The sequence below is a fragment of the Notamacropus eugenii genome, chromosome 4, assembly GCF_028372415.1.
Source record: "Notamacropus eugenii isolate mMacEug1 chromosome 4, mMacEug1.pri_v2, whole genome shotgun sequence".
NCBI lineage: Eukaryota > Metazoa > Chordata > Mammalia > Diprotodontia > Macropodidae > Notamacropus > Notamacropus eugenii.
Window position 1 is genome coordinate 320,794,177 of NC_092875.1, and position 22,342 is coordinate 320,816,518.

At 38.3% G+C, this 22,342-nt stretch overlaps 1 protein-coding gene and 1 pseudogene across 1 annotated transcript in view; both read left to right on the top strand.

Moving 5' to 3' along the window:
- NLN (neurolysin) overlaps window positions 1-22,342 on the top strand; it is a 130,644-nt gene that overhangs the window by 47,873 nt on the left and 60,429 nt on the right. The window contains 2 exon segments of the mRNA XM_072605081.1: window positions 3,307-3,455; window positions 18,493-18,600. Coding sequence (XP_072461182.1) covers window positions 3,307-3,455; window positions 18,493-18,600 — 257 coding nt within the window.
- On the top strand, window positions 20,305-22,301 carry LOC140498750 (2,4-dienoyl-CoA reductase [(3E)-enoyl-CoA-producing], mitochondrial pseudogene; annotated as a pseudogene).

Below are 22,342 nucleotides of genomic sequence, written 5' to 3' on the forward strand. Positions count from 1 at the left end.
GGAAGTCATTTCTGAATCCACTGTCTATATATAGTCATACCATCACCAATTATAACAGAGGTGAAAAGATAAAGAAGTTAGAGCAGATCATATTTAAACAAGTTGTTGATGCTTTAAAAAAAAAAGGTAAAAGTAGAGACATTGACCTTAATTATCATCATTTCCTCACGAAGTTTAACTGATGTGGCACAGTCCTTAAACAAGCGGGAGAAAGAGCCCAAAAGTTGCCCCAGTTCCCCATCCCAAAATATGTTTCCTTGCAAGTGGGAAATCAGTCATTGCTATTGGAGAAGACAAGCTTAATTGTAAACATTACAGAGGAAGAGACCGGAAGATTCCCAGCAGTATCACCTTGCAGAACAGAAAAACAAAAAACAATCAAGAGGATAATGAGCCTGCATAATGCTGGCCAAGGGAACCAACCAGTCAAATCAGCCCAAAATCATTCATGGGTTTACTTAGCCAAACTCCTTGGGAAAAATTGTGTACACGCACTGACTCCTTTTACTCTTCTCCTTTCACTTCTCATCTCTTTGCAATCAGGCTTCTGACCTCATCACTCCATTTGAAACTGCTCTTTCCAAAATTAGTGATTCCTTAACTGCCAAGTATGATATCTTTTTGAAGTCCACATCCTTCTCAGCCTGTCTGCTGCATTTGACATTGGTGACCACCCTTTCCTCCTCAATATTTTTGTCTGGGTTTTCATGACAATCCTCTCTCCAGGTTCACCTCCTAACTGTCTGTCTGCTTCACAGTCTCCTCTGCTGGCTTACCATCCGTAGGATGGTCCCTAACTGTGGATTTTCCCCTACATTCTGCCTTGGACCCTCTTCTCCGGTCCCTCTATATTATCTCTTTTGGTGATGAGATTATCAGATCTCATCTCTTTGCAGATGACTATGTCCAGATTGATATACCCAGATCTATTCTCTCCCCTGAATTCAGTTTCATATCGCCAGTGGTCTGCTGAACATTTCAAATTGGATGTCCCAGTCTTGTAATTGTACATATACGTGTCTTGTACTCAGTATATCTAAAAACTCATTGTCTTTCCCCCACAAACATTCCTATCTTCCAAATTTCCCTATTTTCATTAATAGCATCCCCATCCTCCAGTCTTCCATGTTTGAAATCTCTGCATTATCCTCTGCCCCTCACTCCTTCACTCTGCATCTCCAATCACTTGCCAAATATTACCATTTCTACCTTCATATCTCTCATATCTGACCCCTTCTTTCTATTCACACAGTTACCACCTTAATTTAGAACTTCATCACCTCTTGCCTAGATTATTGCAACAGCCTTCTAATTGGTCTCCCTATCTTGCCTGTCATCATTCCAGTCCATCCCATGCAAAGGTGCCAAAGTAATTTTCACTGCATGTGGATCTGACCACATGATTCCCCTACTCAAACTTGCCTCTAGGACAAAATATAAACTCTGTTTACATACAACCTGGCCTCAACTCTTCTTCCTAGGTTTGTTGAATGTTGCTTCCCATCCTACAATCTGGTCAAATTAGCAATTACTCTTTTCCTCACACAAGACACTCTGTCTTTCATCTTTATGCCTTTACTCCCATCCATCTCTTGTCCCTGGAATACACTCCTTCCTTACCTGGCCTTCTCTTCCTTTGAGATGCACTCAAGATCCATTTTATGCATGAATCCTTTCCTTATTCCTCCCTGTAAATAGTATTCCTCCTTCCAAACTACCTTAAAGATTATTATCCAACACTGTACTTCCCATGCTTAGGTCAAGATCTTAGGGAGGTAACTGATAAACACCAGAGATAAGGAAATGTTTGTTGTTGAGGTGTTTGCTGAGGCAGTTGAGGTTGTCCTAAGTAGTCAAAATGGATGAAGGACTCTTTATAAATGGTAGGAACCTATCAATGCCTTCTTTTTTGTAAATGATACTACAGGGCCTCTTTAATGAGACTTATAAATCACCCCAAAGAGACTTGCTTAATAACTTACACAGTAAAATAAATTACATAAATGACAGATACAGGCAACTGAATAGGAAGCCTATTTATATAGGTGTGTGTATGTATATACATACACATATACTTTCTGTGATCCTAGGCAACTGCTTGAAATAAAAACTCATCTATTAATATCAATATTCTCCTAATGACAATATTAATAACAATGGCTATCATTAACTAGATAATAATTTAATGTTTGCAAAGTACGTTACAAATATTTTCTATTTGGTCCTTACAATAACCTTGAGAGATAGGTGCTATTATTAGCCTCATTTTACCAAATGAGGAAACTGAAGTAGAGGTTAAGTGACCCTTAATCAGGTGAAAAATGGGTGAGCCAGGTCTACCTTAAACTCAGGTCTACTTTACTGCAATTCCAATGCTCCATCCACTGTGCCATCTAACTATCTCTGGAATTTTGTCCAGAGTTCAGGTTTCAGCCTGAAATTATAAAGAGTGGGGTAAGTAGTGATTAACATTAGCATTTTAGAAGATACTTAATTCTCATCTAAATTTTCCCTACCCTCCTAAATTTCAGTCCCACGTCTTCAGATTCCTACTAAACATCTTCATTTGACTATTCTTCTGTCACCTCCAATGCCAAATGTATAAACTAAACTGATCTCCCCCTTCAGTCCAGTTTCCCCTGTGGTCTGTGGTCATTATTCCAGTCACTCATGCAGGGCAAAATAAAAATTTGTGAACCAGATACCTACATCATTTGACCATGGGATTTGATGAAATTGATGAGAGAGAAAGAATGTGTAGAGAAGGAAGAGAAAAGAATCCAGGACAGAACTTTGGGAAGCATCCCTATTTGGAAAGCTCTATGGACCCTGCAATGATCGATGACATCTAGCAAAGTATTATAGTAATGCTATGTGATATCTCATGTTAGACCCTGAGTGTCCTGGTTCCTATGACTGTTCCAAGATGGTCCTGGCAGTAATCTCAGAAGTAAACACATTTACTATTAAGCAGAATATTATTACTGGACCCTTGGTGTGATGTGCAAGCAAAGTTTTTCACTGATCTCCCAAATTATACAATAAGCTCTTCAGAGCTAAATATCAGCTGAAATTCTTTTTTATCATCTTCAGGGCTTTGCATCACTAAATGAATGTTCATTAATGATATTTCAGTACATTGAACCCATGTTATTTTGTGGCTTCCTTATCATCTTGAGAGCCTTCCCAAGTCTATAAAATGGGGAAAAAAAACATTAAATTAAATATTTGCACTCTTAGAAAATACTTCAGCATAACATTGGTTGGAAAGGTATGGCATCACTTAATATTTTTCTCTGCCCACAGTGGAAAGAAGCATGTTAGATTTTCCCCAGCATATCTCCTCTGACAAAGATGTACGAGCAGCAAGTACAGAAGCTGACAAAAGACTTTCTCGTTTCGACATTGAGATGAGCATGAGAGAGGATGTATTTCAGAGAATTGTTCATCTACAGGTAGATTTTTTTTTTAATGAAAAAAATATGCCTCATGAATCAGTAAAAGATATTTGAATCTGCCAACAAATCTTATTTTCAGATGCTCATAATAATAGACATGATTAGCTATATTTATATTGTTAATAATTAAATTCATTTCAATGTGAAGACCAAAATTAAAACTGTGTCTTATGTATATATAACTGTCAATGTAAGATGGAGCAATTTTGATTTTTCTTCCAATTCAGATCTTCTAAGCATGAAATATATTTGTTAGACAGAACCCACTAAAACCTTAACAATGTCAATCACCTCTTAGTAAATACATTGTATTTATGACTCTATAATGGTGACACACTGTTGATGTTGAGAGCTAGAGTCATTCCTGTATGTTATCCTTACATTTTGCAGGACTGGCAGGAATTAAGGATAATGAATGTTCTAGGTGGGTCTGCCTTCAAAAATTTGTTGTTTTGCTTGCTAGCTTTTTTTTTTAAATTTGTCTTTGCTTTTAATATGTAATTCTGTAGTATTTCTAGTCTGTCCGAGAAACAAAGGCTTCATAGATCCAGTTTTCTTGCATGTTTCTTTTGCAAGATCATTGGTATTATTTTGCTTCTTGTAACCATCTTGTGCTTAAAATTGATATAAAACATTTTTTCTAAAAATGCTTTTCAAAATCAGCCTACTTAAATTACTGAAATATTTTAGATGTTGCTAACTAAGACTTACGTGGTATTCATTGTCCTGTGTCACCCAAGTATTTTTTCCATTCTTTAAAGTTCCCTAGCAACCATGGCTTATGGTAGGTTACTCTTAGCATGGTGAATGTTAAATAAATGAAAATCTCATCACCATTGCTATTGGCCCAACAAATTCCTTCTTTTTCTCCTCTTGAACCCCACTCCCTGATCCCACCTCCTTGCAGATGAGTTTCTTCTGACCAGAATTGAGTTTTTCCTAATCTTCATTTTCTGTTTTATCTCATAATATTCTAAGTTCGCATTTGACAGTATTTAGAATGCTAATGTGTTTTAGAAGTGTTTTTCCTAGGATTTCTAATTTGCTGTGGTTTACCTGTTTGTATCTTTACTTCCAAGTTTTGTTTTTTCGGTTTCACAGTCTTCACATTTTATTCATTTAGCATATGTACCTTAGACTGAAACATTTGTAAATATCCATGTATTGGTATTGGGGGAAACAGAGTTGTCAGTTTAAAAAAGCTTATGGCTTCCTTATTTTTTTTTAAATTTTAAACTTTTAAGGCCTGAACCTGTTAGTGAGGAAGGAATAAATGGAGACCTTTTTAGTAAATTATTCTTGAGTGCTCTGGTTATAGGGTCATGATTTGAAGTTGTGATTAGTTCAACTCCCTCATTTTACATGAGGAAACAGACCAGAAAAGGCCAACTGACTTGCTCTAGGTAACATGGGTAGTGTCAGAAGTGATATTTGACCCTAGGTCCTTGGGCTCCAAATTCAGTGCTTGTGGTCTATATGACAGTAACCTGAAAAACAGTTATCCCACACATTGATTCTTCTTTGGTGGGCTGATTTACTTCTGTCTTCATAGGAACAGATGAATTTAAAGTTGAGTATCTGACCTTCTGTTCACCATCAGGTGTCTTGATGTTCCTTTGTGCAAAGATCATTCAGTAAAAACATCCAAAGACTTCTATGTTCTTTCTTATTGTCATTCTAGTCTGGCAACTAATAGGCAATTACTTGTTTTTTTCATCAGATTTTTTCTGTTTTAAAGGCTTTCTTTGGCACATAGAAACTGCTTGAATTGTTTTCTTTATAATAGTATGAAATGATGAACTTGGATTGTCTAATAGATTTTAGTATCCCCATATATTTTCTGTATTCATTTAAATCCTGTAAACATTTATTAAGTGCCTACTGTGTGCCAGACCCTGGGCCATGTGCTGGGAATACAGTTAGTTAAAAGAAAGACAGTCCCTGCCCTCAAGGAGCTTACAGTTATAAAGGGAGAGATAATATACAAAAGTTGGCAGGAAAGCGAGGAATAGGGGGTGCCAGGGAGCATCTTGTTGCATGGAGTTGAAACCTGGCAGGGCAGCAGGTACAAAGTGGAGTGCCTGGCCTCTGTAAAGGAAGGCATTGGGAGGAGTTTTGTTCTCCACCCTCCAATCAGAGAAGAGAGGAAGTTGAGGGAGATGGTATCAATAAAGAAGAGTTAGCAGCCTGGTGGTGGGTTTAGACAAACTGAACTTATCCTGGAAAGGGCATTTTGTTGGGTGGAGCAGAAACAAGTAGAATACCATCTCACCATAACAGTGATTAAGCTGCAAAGTAGGAGGAATTTGTAAAAACAGGCACTTAAAAATAGGGTTATTTTTATTTTTTCCTATATTCTTCCCTATATTTATATTTTTCCCTGTATTCCCTATATTTCCCTGTATATATTCTAAGTGAAAAATAATGATAGTAAAAATGGTATAATAAAGCCTAAAGTAAGATTAAGAGTGATTTACTACTTTATGGCATTCTCTTTCATATTATGAGAGTATGATGAGGAACTTGTGAACACTTTTCAAGTGTCAGGATATCATTAATGTCCTAACTGTTTTAGGTCTTGCTGTACTTTAGATGTACACAAAAATTAGAAACACAATCAAGGATTAATAAGATAAACCTGCTTTTAACTCTCTTTGCCCCTTTACCAACATCTGACTATCCCACATTTATGATACCTATCTGCTCACTTGTCCTATTTTCTTTGCAAGATTATGAACTGCTTTAGAGCAGGAAGCAGGATATAGGCTTCTTTAGATAACCGTGCAAACAGAAAGCACTCTGTAAATAAGACAATAAATGAATATGTTGAATGACCACAGAGCTATTTTTAAAAGATCTTTTCAGCCTTCCCTGCCCCCCACCATGAATGTATTGCTGGCTGTGTATTTTCTATGGGAATGATTCAACACTGTAACAGTAGTTTATTTTTTTAAATTTATTTGTTTTGGTTTTCAACATTCATTTCCACAAGATTTTGATTTCCAAATTTTCTCCTCATCTCCCCCCTCCCCTCACCCCAAGACACCATGCATTCTGAATACCCCTTCCCCCAATCTGCCATCCCTTCTATCAAATCCCTCCCTTCCCTTATCCCTATTTTCTCTCTTTTCTTGTAGGGCAAGATAGACTTCTATACCCCATTACCTATATTATTTCCCAGTTGCATATAAAAACAATTCTCAACATTCATTCCTAAAACTTTGAGTTCCAACTTCTTTCCCTTCTTCCTTCCCCACACATTCCCACTGTGAAGGCAAGCAATGCAATATAGGCTGTACAAGTGTAGTTATGCAGAAGACTTCCATAATAGTCATGTTGTGAAAGACTAACTATATTTCCCTCTGGCCTATTCTGTCCCCCATTTATTCTATTCTCTCTTTTGACCTTGTCCCTCCTTAAAAGTGTTTACTTCTAATTAATTCCTCCTCCCATTTGCCCTCCCTTCTATCATCCCTCCTACATCCCACTTATCCCCTTCTCCCCTACTTTCCTGTACTGTAAGATAGATTTTCATACAAAATTGAGTGTGTATGTTATTCCCTCTTCAAGCCAAATGTGATGAGAGTAAGTTTTACTTTTCCCCTCACCTCCTCCCTTTTCCCCTCCATTGAAAAAACTTTTTCTTGCCTCTTTTAAGACAGATAATTTGCCCCATTCCATTTCTCCCTTTCTCCTCCCAATATATTCCTCTCACCCCTTAATTTCATTTTTTTAGATATCATCCCTTCCTATTCAACTCATCCTGTGCCCTCTGTCTATATGTGTATAATCCCTCCAACTACCCAGATACTGAGAAAAGAGTTAGAAATATTATCTTTCCATGTAGGAATGTAACCAGTTCAACTTTAGTAAGTCCCTTATGATTTCTCTTTTCTGTTTACCTTTTCATGCTTCTCTTGATTCTTATGTTTGAAAGTCAGATTTTCTATTCAACTTTGGCCTTTTCATCAAAAATGCTTGAAAGTCCTCTATTTCATTGAATTACCATTTTTTCCCCTGAAGTATTATACTCAGTTTTGCTGGGTAGGTGATTCTTGGTTTTAATCCTTGTTCCTTTGACTTCTGGAATATCATATTCCAAGCCCTTTGATCCCTTAATGTAGAAGCTGCTATATTTTGTGTTATCCTGATTGTATTTCCACAATACTCAAATTGTTTCTTTCTGGCTGCTTGCAATATTTTCTCCTTGAACTGAGAATTCTGGCATCTGGCTACAATATTCCTAGTTTTTGTAATAGCAGTTCATTGATACAAATTCTAGAATCCCATTCTTGAGAAATTTTAAAAAACAAATTAGATTTTCATTTCACCTGTCTTGTGAGATTTAGGGATGCCCTCACTTAAGATCATAGATCTAGAGTTAGAAGGAAATTCAGAGGCCACATTGTTTTATCTTACCTTCACTTTACAGATGAGGAAACTGACACCAGAAGTGTCTTGCCCAGTTACCCATTCAGTAAGTTTCAGAGGTGGGATTTGAATCCAGATCCTCTGATTCCAGGTATAGTTTTCTTTCTGGATCAGATGACATTTAAGATTATTTCTAGTCCTATGATTATATACTAATGTTTTGGGAGCATTCACCTCCCAAACATTTATTGTGAGCCTCTTTATCTGCAGGGTACTGACCTAAGCTCTGCCTAACAAGATGAATACCACAACTAATGATTTCAGTTCTCAGAGAATAATCTCATGGTCAAGGGGAATATGACATTTACAAAGATAAATATAATACCAAAAAGTGTGAAAGGGCAGGAGAGACACTAAACAAAGTGTTATTATGGTTTATATAAAGGAGACTGGAACACTTTAGGGAAGTAAAGTCTTTGAAACATGAAACTTGTATATTACTGAAAAATATAAAATTTTATTGAAGATAAACTTTATCAATTTCCTGGAAGTAATATTTTCCCTCAAAGATGTTTCCAGTAGAAGTCTAGTGGTTGTTAATTTCCTTATGAAGTCCTCAATCAATCAGTAAACATTTGTTAAGTACCTACTAAGCACCCAGCTAAGTGCCAGGGATACAGAAAGAGACAAGAGACAATTCCTGCCTTGTTTTAAAATCAGAAACTAATCTAATACTAGTTCTTTTTAAAAAGATTACCTTTTATTGCTTTGTTGTTTATATAATCTTCATTTCTAAATTTATCTTTCCTCCCTCTCTATGACAAAAATTTTAAAAAGAAAAAACCAATTTAACTAAACATCAATTGAGACTGTGTAAATGAAATGTTGTGCACCTATAGTCCCTTTCAAAGAAGGGAGAATTTAAGTCTGGGGCCAAACCTGATTATCATAATTACTCAGTTTTGGTTTTTATTCTTTATGTTTACATTGTTGTCATTGGCTTCCTTTAAATCTCAACTAAAATCCCACCTTCTGTAACCTTTCCAAACCACTCATAATTTCAGTGCCTTTACTCAGTTAATTATCTCCTATTTATCCTGTATATACTTTGTTTTATATGTATCTGTTTGCATAATGTCTCCCCCATTAGATTGTAAGTTTGAAGGTGGGACTGTTTTTTGTCTATTTTTGTATCCCCAATATGTAGAGAATGCCTGGCAGTAGTAGGTACTTAACAAATGTTTATTGATTGATTGATCTTTTGTCTAATGGGAAATAGTTTTTATTCTTATATATTTATATCCCTATCCTCCATATTTTAGCTATCATATCTGTATCAAAGAAATCCACTACAAAGATTTTTTTCCCCAGTTAACTGTTTCCCTTCTGATTCTAACTGCATTGCCTTTTTATCTGCAAAATTTTTTTAATTTATTGTAATGGAAATTGTCCATTTTATCTTTTGTAATCCTCTCTGCCCTATTTTTGGCTTAAGAACTCTACCCCTATCCATATTTGTGAAAGGTATCTTCTTTCATTCTTTTGGAATTTGTTTATGAACCCATTGTAGTAATTGCTGAAAAGTCTGCTGCAAGTGGTCTTTGGTATGGTTCCTTGGTTCCTGAATTTTTTACCTTCTGCATGCTTGCAATATTTTTTCTTTGACTTAGAAGCTCTGGATTTTGGCTATTACGTTCCCTGGTGTTTAAAATTATGATCTCTTTTAGAAGATAATCATTGAATTCTTTCTATTTTCAGTTTGTCCTCTGGGTCTAATATATTTGGACTATTTCCTTTTGTGATTTTTTTTTTTAAATATGATGTTCAGGGTTATTGTTTTATCATGGTCTTTAAGGTGTCCAATGATTCTTTATTTCTCCTTATTCAGTTTTCCAGGTCAGTTGCTTTTGATAGTAGATATTTTACATTCTGCTTAATTTTTTCCGCCTTTTGACTTTAATATGTTTTATTTTTTCATGGAATTTGTTGAATTCCTTTTGATTGATTTTTTAAAAATGTAATCCACTAATTGGATAAGGTTTTCTACCTTGGGTTCTAAGCTACAATAGTTATCCTATCAGTCCTTTCCCTCCTACACTCTCATTTACTTTCTAATTCATTTTTTTATCCTTCTTTAATTTCAGCTTAGAGTTCTTATGGTGAAACTAATTTTTTAATCTGAGATTATATTCATAGTTGTTACAGGATTATTTTCTTCTCCCAGGTTTACTTTGGGTAAAATAGAAAGGCTTAACCCATAATGTTTTCTCATTGTTTTTGTTATCTTCTGTGTACTCATATTTTTAGTCTTTGCTATTTAATTAAAATTGTGTTTGGTCTTGTCCTTGCTGACTGAATGCTATCACCAGTGCTGCTACCACTGATCTGAATGAGATGCCTGAATGGAATAGTATTATCCTGTCCTCTGACTGACTTATTTTCTGGCTTCTGCCTCATTCTCTTGGTGGTCCATTGCAGGTTCAGGATTCAACAGGTCTTTCTCCTCTTAGCACAATCCTCAGTTGGGACCCAGTGAGATATTTGAGATTCTTCTGATATTAGACCTCCTTCACCATGCTCTTCTTAACACTGACTTCCAGGCACAAAGTTGTTCATCCCCTGCTGTGACTCATAGTGCTCAGAACAGTGTATAGCCAGGCCTGATCTCCCTGTGCAGTGACCTATGGGAGCGGATTCTATCCCCACTTCTGTTCAGGCTGATTGGTGCAGCTGTTTTTAAGTCCATTAGCAGGAGTTTCCTTTGACTCTCCTCTCCTCCCCTCTGCTACTTTCTGCCTGAATAATTTCAGATCAAGCTGGTTTTTCCTGCCTCAAGCCTTCTCCTGCCTTTCAAACACTTCTGGCCATTTTTTTTTAATCAAATCTTAGATTGGATAAAGGAGCTTACTTCTAGATTTCTTTATTAATGATCTTTCTGGGGCTGTTTTCACATATTTGCTGTGTTTTCCTTGGGAGGCCTGGGCTTCTCTATGACTTTTTATTTCACCTTCTTAAGCAGGCATGACCATGAAAAAAGAAACCCTTAGAATTCATGATTGTCAGGTAACTTTTGAAATAAGGGGTATACTTTTTGTTTTATTTTAATATTAATCTTTCCCTCAAGTTTTGAGAACTGTGTTTTTAGAGATTTAAAGGCTATACAAAAGAAAAGAACAAAATGTAACTCAAATATTGATTTGATGTTCATATGATTATCAATTTTCAAAGAAGAATAGGAGTTTGGGATGGGGTAGGAAATTTATCACAAAATGGTTGTGTCATTAAAGCAAAAGGCATCAATAAAGTTTATTATTATGTAGAGAAAAAGAACATGTGGAAAAAGAAAGAATTTTCAAGACAAGATTTTTTTTTAATTTATTTTTTTATTTTTAGTTTACAACATTCAGTTCCATAAGCTTTTGAGTATTAAATTCTTTCCCTCTTCCTTCCTTCCTCCTCCCCCTTCCCCAAGATGTTTGATTCTTAATTCATCCATTCTGTTAATTCTGAATTGGAGTCAACTCAGAAATAAGTAAATGTAATATTTTTGTCTGAAATGAGTAAAGTCAGTGATGTGAGCAGCACTGTTGCAGAACTGAGACTGGAAAATGTTGGGACCAGATGGTTTCCATGAGGGTTAGGGGGAGAAAGTGAAAATGAAAAGCCTAGGAGGAGGAAGGTGCCCAGAAGCAAGCTCTTCTCTTCCAGAAATATCCACTGGAAATCTAGGGCAGCTGGAAGGCTGGGATTCATGCTGTGTGGAAGTCCTCACCTCAGGCATATGTTTGCTAGGTATTGAACTGGCCCCAAGAAAGGTCATGAAGAGAATAACCTGTTTCTCTCCTGTGTTTCCTTCCTAGGCACCTTGTGCCACCTAGTCCCCTTGCCTCCCTTCTTGGGCCTACTGGGCTTCCTGAAGAGGTCACTCATTCTGTATTCCTTCTCTCATTCCTTCAACACTTCTCAATTACTCTATTTCCCACTGCAGGCAAGTTTTCTCCCTTAATACACTTTTTTTTTGGAAGGAATTAGAAAAAACAAAAGATTTATTTAAATTGTGATGTTTTAAAATGATGAACAAAATATTTAAGAAGAGCCTCCAGAATGGCAAAGTGGCAAGAGTACTGGAATGAAGGCCAGCTGGCCTACTTAACTAGAAATATTACATTGTAAAACTAATTTAATTTCTCTGGGTCCTAGTGGTAGTTGAATTTTCCAGGGTGAGGAGGCCTGCGACACTGGGGAAAATTCTAGGATGAGACAGAAGTAGAAGCATGGTTTTGAAGTCTAAAAGTCAAGAATAGGCCCCAGTGGGGAAGTGGTCTACGTAGTTTATAAATTTCAATTTTCCCCAAAAATCTGATTTTAGAAGTAGTGGAGATGGTAGAGAAGGAAATGACAATTTCTTCATACTTCTAAAATTCTCAACTACCTTACATCTCTTCTGGGGAACAATATTTACATTTATGTGACATTTAATTTTCATTCTTAGTGCTAATCATCCATATCTCCATAGGCTAGTAATTACTTTGAGTTCTTTCTTTAAATAATTAGACTAAGGCTAGATTGGTCTTTTGTACACTGGGAAAATTTAATAGCAGCAATCACATCTATTTTAAGATTGAGAATATTGCTAATTAGCTTCCATTCTTGTGTTGGGGTATCTACAGCAATAAGTAATAATTAAAAAAAAATGTGTTATTGGAATACTACAGACGTACTTTGGAAGGATTAGAAGAATGTGGGTTAATCACCACAGATGTCACTCAGGCAGCAGCCCTTGTTCAAGTATATTGTGTCATATAGTTATTGTAGAAGTTGAAAAGACCCAGACAAAAAAAGAAAGAGGGAGTGATCTTATTCTAGGAGCTGTAAATATGGATTCAGAAAATCCACAAGAATGAGAAACATTTTTAGGTTTCAGTGATTCAATGTTTTGTCCAGGAGCAAAATAGGATCCCAGAATTACAAATATGCTACAAAGGAAAAGGGAATCTCTAGGTAAGAAATAAAATATATCTTTGATGTGGCATTGAATTTATATTCTTAGGTTTAATCATTTTATCCCCAAAGACTAGTAATAACCACAGATCTTTTCTTTACATAATAAGATACCAAAACTCCCAGCAACCGTAGCACTCTTGTTCAGTTGTTTCAGTCATGTCCAACTCTTCGCAACCCCATTTGGGGTTTTCTTGGCAAGGTAACTGGAGCGGTTTTCCGTTTCCTTCTCCAACTCATTTTACAGATGAGGAAACTGAAGCTAATGGGGCTAAGTGACTTGCCCAGGGTCACACAGCTAGTAAGTTTCTGAGGCCATATTTGAACTTAAGTCTTCCTAACTCCAGGCCTGAACCTCTATCCACACTGCCACCTAGCTGCCTATAACCATAGCACTACTGCTCACCATAAAAGTTCTACTTAAATGATGTTCTGTGAAGTTTGGATTCAGTCAAAGGGCCGCATTTTAGGACCTAGAGAGCCTCATGTGGCCTTGAGGCTGCAGTTCCCTCAAACCCTGCCTTAGACCCAAGAGATGAAGTGTCTTGTTTGTGGAGCAGCCAGGAGGCTAATGTCACTGGATCAAAGCTATATGGGGTGGTGATGGGGGGAGGGGTAATAGGGGAAGGTAAGGTATAAGAAGACTGGAAAGATGGGAGGGAAATAGATTATAAAGGGCTTTGAATGCCAAACAGAGCATATATTTGATATATTTGATCCTGGAGGCAATAGGAAGCTGCTGCAGTTTACTGAGTGTGGGGAGGGAGTGTATGGGATGTGTGTGACATAGTTAGACCTGCACTTTGGGAAAAATCACTTTAGTGGCTAAAAGGAGGATGGATTGGAATGGGGAAAAACTTGAAGTAGGCAGATCCTCCAGCAGGTTATTAGGCATGAGGCAATGAGGGCCTGCCCCAGAACGGAGGCAGGGTCAGAGGAGAGAAGGGGGCATATAGTAGAGATGTTACAGAGGTGACAACAACAGGACTTGGCAACTGCTTGGATGTGGGGGGTAAGAGAGAGTGAGGAGCTAGATTGTGAGCCTGAGGGACTGGGAGGATGGTGTTACCTTCTACAGTAATAAGGAAGATAGGAGGAGAGGTAGGTTTAAGGAGAAAGATAATGAGTTCTGTTTTGAACATGCTTAGTTTAAGATGACTACTAGACATATACTTTGAGATATCTGAAGGGCAGGTGTGTATTTGAGATTGAAGATCAATAGAAAGTTTTGGGCAGGATAGGTAGATTTGAGAATCATCACCATTAAAGATGGTAATTAAATCCATGGGAGCTGATGAGTTCACCAAGTAAAGTAGTATAGAGGGAGAAGAGTGCCCAGGACAGAATGATGAGGCACACCTATGGTTATGACAATCCAGTAAAGGAGACAGAGAAGGAACAGTTCAATAGTTAGAGGAGAACCAGCAGATTTCCTGAAAACCTAGAGAGAAGAGAGTATCAAGGAGACTAACCAACAGTATCAAATGCTACAGAGAGGTCAAGGATAATGAGGATAAAGAAATGGCCACTGGATTTGACAGCTAAGAGACCATTGGTAACTTTGGAGGGAGTAGTTTTGCTGGGAATGATAAAGTCAGAAGCTAGAATATAAGGGATTAAGTAAAGAGTGAGAATAAAGTGAAGGCACCTATTGTACATGGCCTTTTCAAGGCATTTAGCCACAAAGGGCAGAAGAGCTATAGGATGATAGCAGGGACAAGAGGATCAAGTGAGGATTTTTTTCAGGATGGAAAAGAAATGGACATGTTTGTAGGTGGTCTAAAATGAGGCAGCAGACAGGGAAAGATTGAAATGATGGAGTGGGGACGACAAACGGGTCAATCTGTTAGAGGCCACAAGAGGGGAGAGGATTGCTTGGTCAGGTCGAAGGTCTAGCCTTGGTGAGAAGTAAGGTCACTTCCTCATGTGAAACAAGGGTAAAGAAGAACATGGAAAAAGATAGCAGAGTGATGAGAAGATGAGGAAGAGGGGAGAAGAGGGAGCTCGTGGTGAATGGCCTCAATTTTTATGTCAAATATGAGGCAAAGATCTTAACAAAAGGGTAGAGAAAGGATGAACCATGGGAAGTTTGAGGAGGGATGAAAAGTTTTGGAAAAACTACTGTGGAGAGCAAGATAGTGAGCTGATAAGGGAGGTGTAGTGGGATTGTCTAGGATCAGTGAGGGCCCAGTTGAGGTTGTGTATCATAAATTTGTAGTGTACCCCATCAGAATAGTTGCATGATTTTTCTTTACCTTCATTCAGCAGCATGTGTATAGAGTGAAGGCAGAAAATGGTGGGAGTTATCCAAAGTGGATACTTAGCAGGGTGTAATTAGTGATAAAGGGATTCAAGAGAGAAGGACAGTATAGAGTGGAATTGGTTTACCAAGGGGTCAATATGGGGAAAAGATGAAAGAATATACAGAAGATTTAGGAGAGAATTGAGGAATCAAGGGGTTGGAAGTCAGAGGGTAGTTGAAGAGTGGAGTTTAGTAAGGGAAAGCAAAAGGAAAAATGAAAAGCCCAAAGGTTATGTTTGAATAAGGATATTTCAGAATTCTTAAAACATGGAGTCTGTACATTTGTGAGTGAATGACGAGACCAAGGCTATAACCATCTTGGTGTGGGGCTGAAATGGAGTAGAGTAGTTCAAGGGAAGGGAGCAGATTGGGGAAATGAGTGGTGAGGGAGTCTGAGGGAGAGCCAGTATGTTGAAGTGTCCTAGTATTAGGGCAGGAGTTGGGGAGGAGGGAAAAATTGTGAGCCCTGTTTCAAACTCATTGAAGAAGGAAAATGAGTGATCTGAGAGTCTGTAGACAACAGCTCCCAGAATTTTAATTGGGTGGTAGACATGAATAGTGTGAACCTCAAAGAAAGAATATTTACTACAGAGTGATGGAGATAGAGGGAGAACCTACAAGTAGCTATGGGAAACAAGGGGTATTTCAACTTCCTTGCCTCCACCAGTGAGCCTAGGAGAATGAATGAAGATACAGCCAATACTGGAAAGGGTGGCCAGGAAGGCTCTGTCATTGGGAGTGGGATAAAGAGTGAGGGGTGGGGAAGAGTTTCAGTAATAGCTAGTAGATAGGAGGAGTGGGAGAAGAAAAGATTAAGGATGAAGAAAAGTTTGTTTTGTATGGAACAGACATTCCAGAGGGCACAGTGGAAGGGGTTGGGTGATGTTTGGTTGAAATTTTGAGGTGATAGGATTAAGAGGTATGGGAATGAGGAAGATAAGATAGCATCTGTGTATTTATATACAGAGGCTATCAAACTTAAAAAGGCTTCCATTATAAGCCTGGTGATAGACTGGATGTTTGTCATTTGATGACCAACCTGATAAAGTTCAAATAACCTCATGACTAGGTTGCCTACAGGATAATGAAAAATTTTTTTCAGCCACACCAACCCTTGAAGGTCATCTAAAAAATTATAGGGGGAGAATCTATTTTGCTTCAGGTTGGAGAGTGAGTACCCACACCCTTGAAGCCAGGATACTTGGTCAATCACTCAACTAGTTTCATTAAACTCTTACTACAGGCCAGATACTATACTGCACCCTTAAGTAATGAACTATAAACATGGGTATCGACACAAATACATACATGCAGATATATATGTGTATAAAAGCCCCTTACATTAGGAGGAGAAAAATGAATATTATCCCTGCAGGTATCAATATGAAATTCTCCCTTGAGAAAATGAATAATAATGTATGCCATTACAAACTTCCTGTCAAAGAAAAAGTTCTTAACCCAAAAGGCTAGGAGGTGAGAGGAGCACAGTCTGTTCACCTCCTTGAAGAGCAGTGTGAGAAGATGGAATGAGCCCTTTCTTTTCTTTCTAAGCAGAAAAGCATCCCTCAGATGCTTCCATTTTTATTGTTGTTTTTCAGTCATTTCAGTCATGTCCAACTCTCCATGACCCCATTTGGGGTTTTCTTGGCAAAGATACTGCAGTAGTTTGCCATTTCCTTTTCCAGTTCATTTTATAGATGAAGAACTGAGGCAAACAGGACAACAATGAATGTAATTAAGCTAAGTTGATTTTTTTAAGTATGATTTTGTCATAAAATAATACTTTTTTTAAAAATTGGCTCAAATTAATTCATCTAGTTTTAATTAGGGCTTAATTCAGGTCTAATTTTCTCAATGTATGTATCCTGTCTATATCTGTCTATGTAATGATTTGGATTAGGTCATGATGTAGTTGAATGTTAAAACTATTATTAGAAAACTGATCTCCTAGTCAATTGATTGTCCTATGCTTGGTCCCCAAGGTCACATAAACAACAAGGTTTACTTTTAGTCTTCAAGCATATATCAACTTATCATTATGGCAAAGGGAAACAACTCATCACTATCCCCACTGAGGCTAGTTACCAGAGAAAATTATGAGCAAAGAACCATCACAGGGGCTTCTAGGGTTCAACATAAATTAACTTTTGAGCAGATGTTGGGGAACAAGGTAAAATTTGCTTTTTATTTTTAATAAACAGTACACAGTCAGCCCACTGCATGTTCACTGCTACAGCAATATTTAGGGAATCCCAAAATTATCTTCAACTTGTATAAAGGCCAACAAGAACAAGAGAAAACAATCTACTGGTGATCAGAATCGAGAGTTAAATATGATCCCTGGCTTTTTAAAAATCAAATTGATTGATAAGGTATAAAACCCAAAGGAAGGAAAATAATTTCAGACTTTTCTCTGAGCCCAAGATATCTGAAGATTGGGAGGTCAGTATTTACCAACAAGTTTCAGCTATTAACTGTCACTACTATAAAGAACTTAGAACTGCTGATTTCATCTGAATTTTATCCTGCCCTTTCTCTCAGTGACCACACATTTGCCATCTTTTCCCAGAAGGGCAGGGTGACCTTCTCCTTGGCCACCTGCTTTTTTGTCACATCCTGTGTTGCCACGAAACTATTGAGTACATTTTCCATTCTCCTTAGGGGCATATCATTCTTAAGTGAACATTGCTTGTGTTGTTGCATGTAGGCCTGTGTTAACTGTCCAGCTTTATACCTATTTATGTGATGCTGACTTATTTTCCCCAGATATTTCTATATCCGCTGTTTGCTGTATCCCCTTGCTCCCAATTTTGATGTGACAATTAGGGCATTTATTAAAGTTTTGCAAGACTTTTTCTAGCATTTTGGTGCAGATGTCCTTGGATGGTATATTGGCAGCATCTGACTACCATCCATTTGTGCATTATATTTCCACACTTTCTATTCCTGCCTCCTAAGCAAAACAGCATGACTGACATGAAATGACTGAAAATGAAATCCAGATGACTTGTGAATGTGGCACATGAAAAAGAATATTCCATAACAAAAAGGGAGTGCTCTAAAACAGTCCAAGAATATATGAGGGTGCTTCTGCTATCCCACTTCCATGTGTAATAGGCTTTCTCTCTGCATTTGAATGAAAGACAAGGAAATTCTGGGTGACTTCATTTCTCCTAGGAAAACCTTCTGGTATGGTGAACTTCCAAATTAGGTTTTTGAATGTGAGCTGCTCCTAGTCACTTACATGTTAACGCAGTCCAACAGAGCCAATGAACAGATTTACCCAGACTTCACAAACAAGTTTTAATGTACCACTGTAACCTTGTGTAAGAAATGGTTTATCCCATGCTTTAATTTCAGGAAACCTGTGATCTTGAAACAATAAAGCCTGAAGCCAAGCGGTACTTAGAAAAGTCCATTAAAATGGGAAAGAGGAATGGGCTTCATCTTCCAGAAGAAATACAAAATGTGAGTTTGGTTTTCTCTTTCTTCTGCCACATTTGGGAAGGAGGGACACATTCAGATTGTTTGGGCATTCTAGATACTGGGACATCTCCTGCCTAAGGTCCTTATTGAAACTGTGTGACTATAAGCTCACTTCACCTTCTCATTTTTTCTTTTGGGAACTCATTGAATTTAAGGTTATTAACATAAAATTATGACTTAATTTGTCTCTGTTAGGTAACTGTCTTCTATTTTTCCACCTACCTTGCAAGATTCCAACCCCAAAGGCAATGTATCTTTTTGCCCCTGTAACCTCTCCTCCCATCCCATTCCCACTTAGTATTGGGTATAAATGTTCAATGATTATTTCCTGAGTAGTTAAATGAGGCTACTTTGTAATGGAACACTATAAATATCTCTTTATCTATCTTTCTATCTACATAAATAACATGTGTGTGTGTGTGTGTGTGCGTGTGTGCACTGAGAGAGAGAGAGAGAGGGAGAGTGTCTTAGAAGAAACTCTTTGCCACTTCCAGGAGGGGAGATTAACTTTTGAGCTTTGATTCCCAAGCTTTTTCATTGTGTTGTCCCTATATTTTAACTCATGTTCCTTCAATCATCATAACATTTATTGGCCACCTCTTATTGGCAAAACACTGTGACAGATTCATATAGAATTCAGATCTGGCCTCTGGCCTCATGAAGCTTATAATCTAGCAGGGAGATTGATAAGACAAAAGCTTTAAGGGCAGAAGGGATGCCAGTCTGCAGAGGAATGTTGATGCTACTTTAGCCTTTATATGGTAAGCAATAGGGAGCTGTTAAAGTGTTTTGAGCAGAGGAATTACCTGGTCCATTTTGTATATGAGATAAATTAATCTGGCAGCAGTGTTCAGGTTGAAGTGGAGAAGGGGGGGGAGGGAACAAGCAGCATTTATTAAGTGCCTACCATGGGCCCGACCCTGTGCCAGGTGCTTTACAAATATTATATGATTTGATCCCCATAATAACCCTGTGAGATAGATGCTGTTATTATCTCTGTTTTACAGATGAGGAAGGTAGACAGATGTTACATGACTTGCCCAGGGTCACACAGATATTAAATGTCTAAGGTCAGATTTGACTCAGGTTTTCCTGGCTCTAGGCCTTGTGCGCTGTTCACCGAAGGAAGTAATTGGTGGTGAGCTGACTATTTAGGTGGAGGATTCAGTAAACAACAGAGGTACTACTGAAGCCCAGTGGCCTTCCACTAGTAGCAGTGGAAATGAAGAGAAGGGAACATAGGTAAGAGAGATTGCAGAGAATGAATCAGTAATACTTGTGTGGTAACCATTTGGGTGGAGGGAGACCGGGGAGATAAATAAATAAATAAAATTATATCAAGGCGTCAGTTGTGTGTAATTGGATACCATCGACCTGATGGGGAAGATAAAGAAAGAGTCCATTTTGGGAAACTTAAATTTTAGACTCTAGATACCTTCCATGTAAAAAGAAAGAAAGAACTGTAACAACCCTAGAAACCTCCCTGAGCTCCTCCTGATTCAGAAAGGAGCAGGTTTTCATCATCCATATAAGCTGAAAACAAGGTAGAGAAGGAAGAGGTCAGAGAATGAAGTACTAGTAAAACACTGGGGAGAGTAGGGTTTTGACTATGAGGAAAAAGAATACAGTGCCAACAGTATTGATGTGGCATCTTAATGCTATTTGAGTGAGGTTCAGGATTCCAAAATGCAGTACAAGGAAGCCTGCAACATCACAAGACAGAACACAGGACGATATGAGTCAGCAGAAATACAAAGTAGAGCCAGCTAGCTTCATTGAAAGGAATTACTTATATTAAGAAGGGACTGTCAGAGTGGGTGCTTGCAGGGTCATGTTCCTCCAGAATCTCCAGTGGAAGAAGTGGGATAGTGGGGTTGTGGCACAGAAATAAGTAAAGTCTAGTGGATTTTTAAAGGCTTCTTACTGCAGTCAAGCAGACTAGGCATTAGGGGGAGTAAGCAAGAATCCTGGATGTGGTGCACAGGTCTAAGTTCAAGGTATAGGCTTGGTGCTGTGATTCATGTGAGGGTGAGGGTGGGGAGCAGGGATAAAGACACCCAGGATTGGACAGGTATTTGAATTTCAAACTCCCCAAAGAAAGGAGCTTTTGCAAGCCAAATTTTGATGGGGTAACAGAGGATTTGAGACTTCTGGTCAGCAGCTCAAGATGGTTACTGATGTCCTTGTGCATGGACTTGCAATTAAGCCTTAACAACTCGCACCTCTGCTAGAATTTCTTAGGCAAACTTTGGTTTTGGGGAGGGGGATCAGGAAGAACCTGAATGTTTCCTTGTTCTCTCTCCCTCTTACATCCCAGCTAGAGAAGTGCTAAAGAGAAGGAAAGAAGCTAGAGAATGCTTCTCTGATCCTACTAATTGATGTCCTAGACCTGCAGGCTAGTTTTCACTCCACTTTCCCTTTCCAGGGAAAGAAGCCAAATATGTGACTCTCAGTTCTCTTCTTATAAGAAAAACAGAAATTGAAATTTAAACAAAAGTCAACTCTCCCCCTTTTAACCCGCCCCAGGCTCCTCCACCCTCATCCCGCGTTTCCTGCGCCCCGCACTTTTGTCGTCCATGGTCAAGTTCTGTGACGACAAGCCGTGGCATTGTGGACCAGGTGTTTCTTGGGACCTTGGGCCCTGCGGGCTTTCCCAAGAGGCTTTTCAGTTGTGGAACAAAAGCATTGACGCAGAATGAGCTAAATTCTTTCAACCCCTTAAAAAAGTGATGTTACCACCTAATAGTTTTCAAGGAAAAGGGGCTTTCATCACAAGTGGAGGTACCGGTGTTGGGGAAGGAATGACCTCTGTTTTCTGCAGTCTGGGTGCAACCTGGGTGATAGCAAGCCGGAATACTGACGTTATGAAAGCTACTACAGAAGAAATTTCTTCTCAAACAGGAAATAAGGTGCATGCAGTCCAGTGTGATGTGAGGGATCCTGAGAAAGTTAAAAGTGCTATCTCGGAATTAATCAAAGTGGCAGGACTTCCTGACGTTATAGTAAACAGCACAGCTGGGAATTTTATCTCTCCTTCTGAACATCTCTCTCCAAATGCATGGAAAACTATAACTGATGTAGTTCTGAATGGCACTGCCTATGTCACCCTGGAAATTGAAAAGGAGCTAATTAAAGCATAGTAAGGGGCAACATTCCTGTCTATCACAACTATCTATGCTCAGAGTGGATCAGGATTTGTAGAGCCAAGTGCTTCTGCCAAAGCAGGTGTGAATGTATTGAACATGTATATGTCTTGCATCTGAATGGGGTAGATATAGCATGCAATTCAATACAATTCAACCAGGACCAATCAAAACTAAAGGTGCTTTTAGCTGCCTTGACCCAACTGGAGCATTTGAAAAAGAGATGATTGAGAGACTTCCCTGTGGCTGACTAGGAACTGTAGAAAAAATTGCAAATCTTGCTGCTTTCCTGTGCAGTGATTTTGCTTCTTGGATTAATGGAGCTGTCATTAGATTTGATGGAGGAGAATTTGTATTTTTGTCAGGAGAATTGAACACCTTACATAAGGTAACCAAGGAGCAGTGGGACATGTTAGAACAACTGATCAGGAAAACAGAAAGTTCCTAAAGCTACCCTTTTCTTAATCCTTTGCTTGTGGAAAACACACACTCTTTTGAGTTTGACTGCTCTGGTCTGGTAGTCCTTTCCCTAACTACTCCAAAATGTTGACTCCCAGTGGTAGCTAGGTGGCACAGTAGAT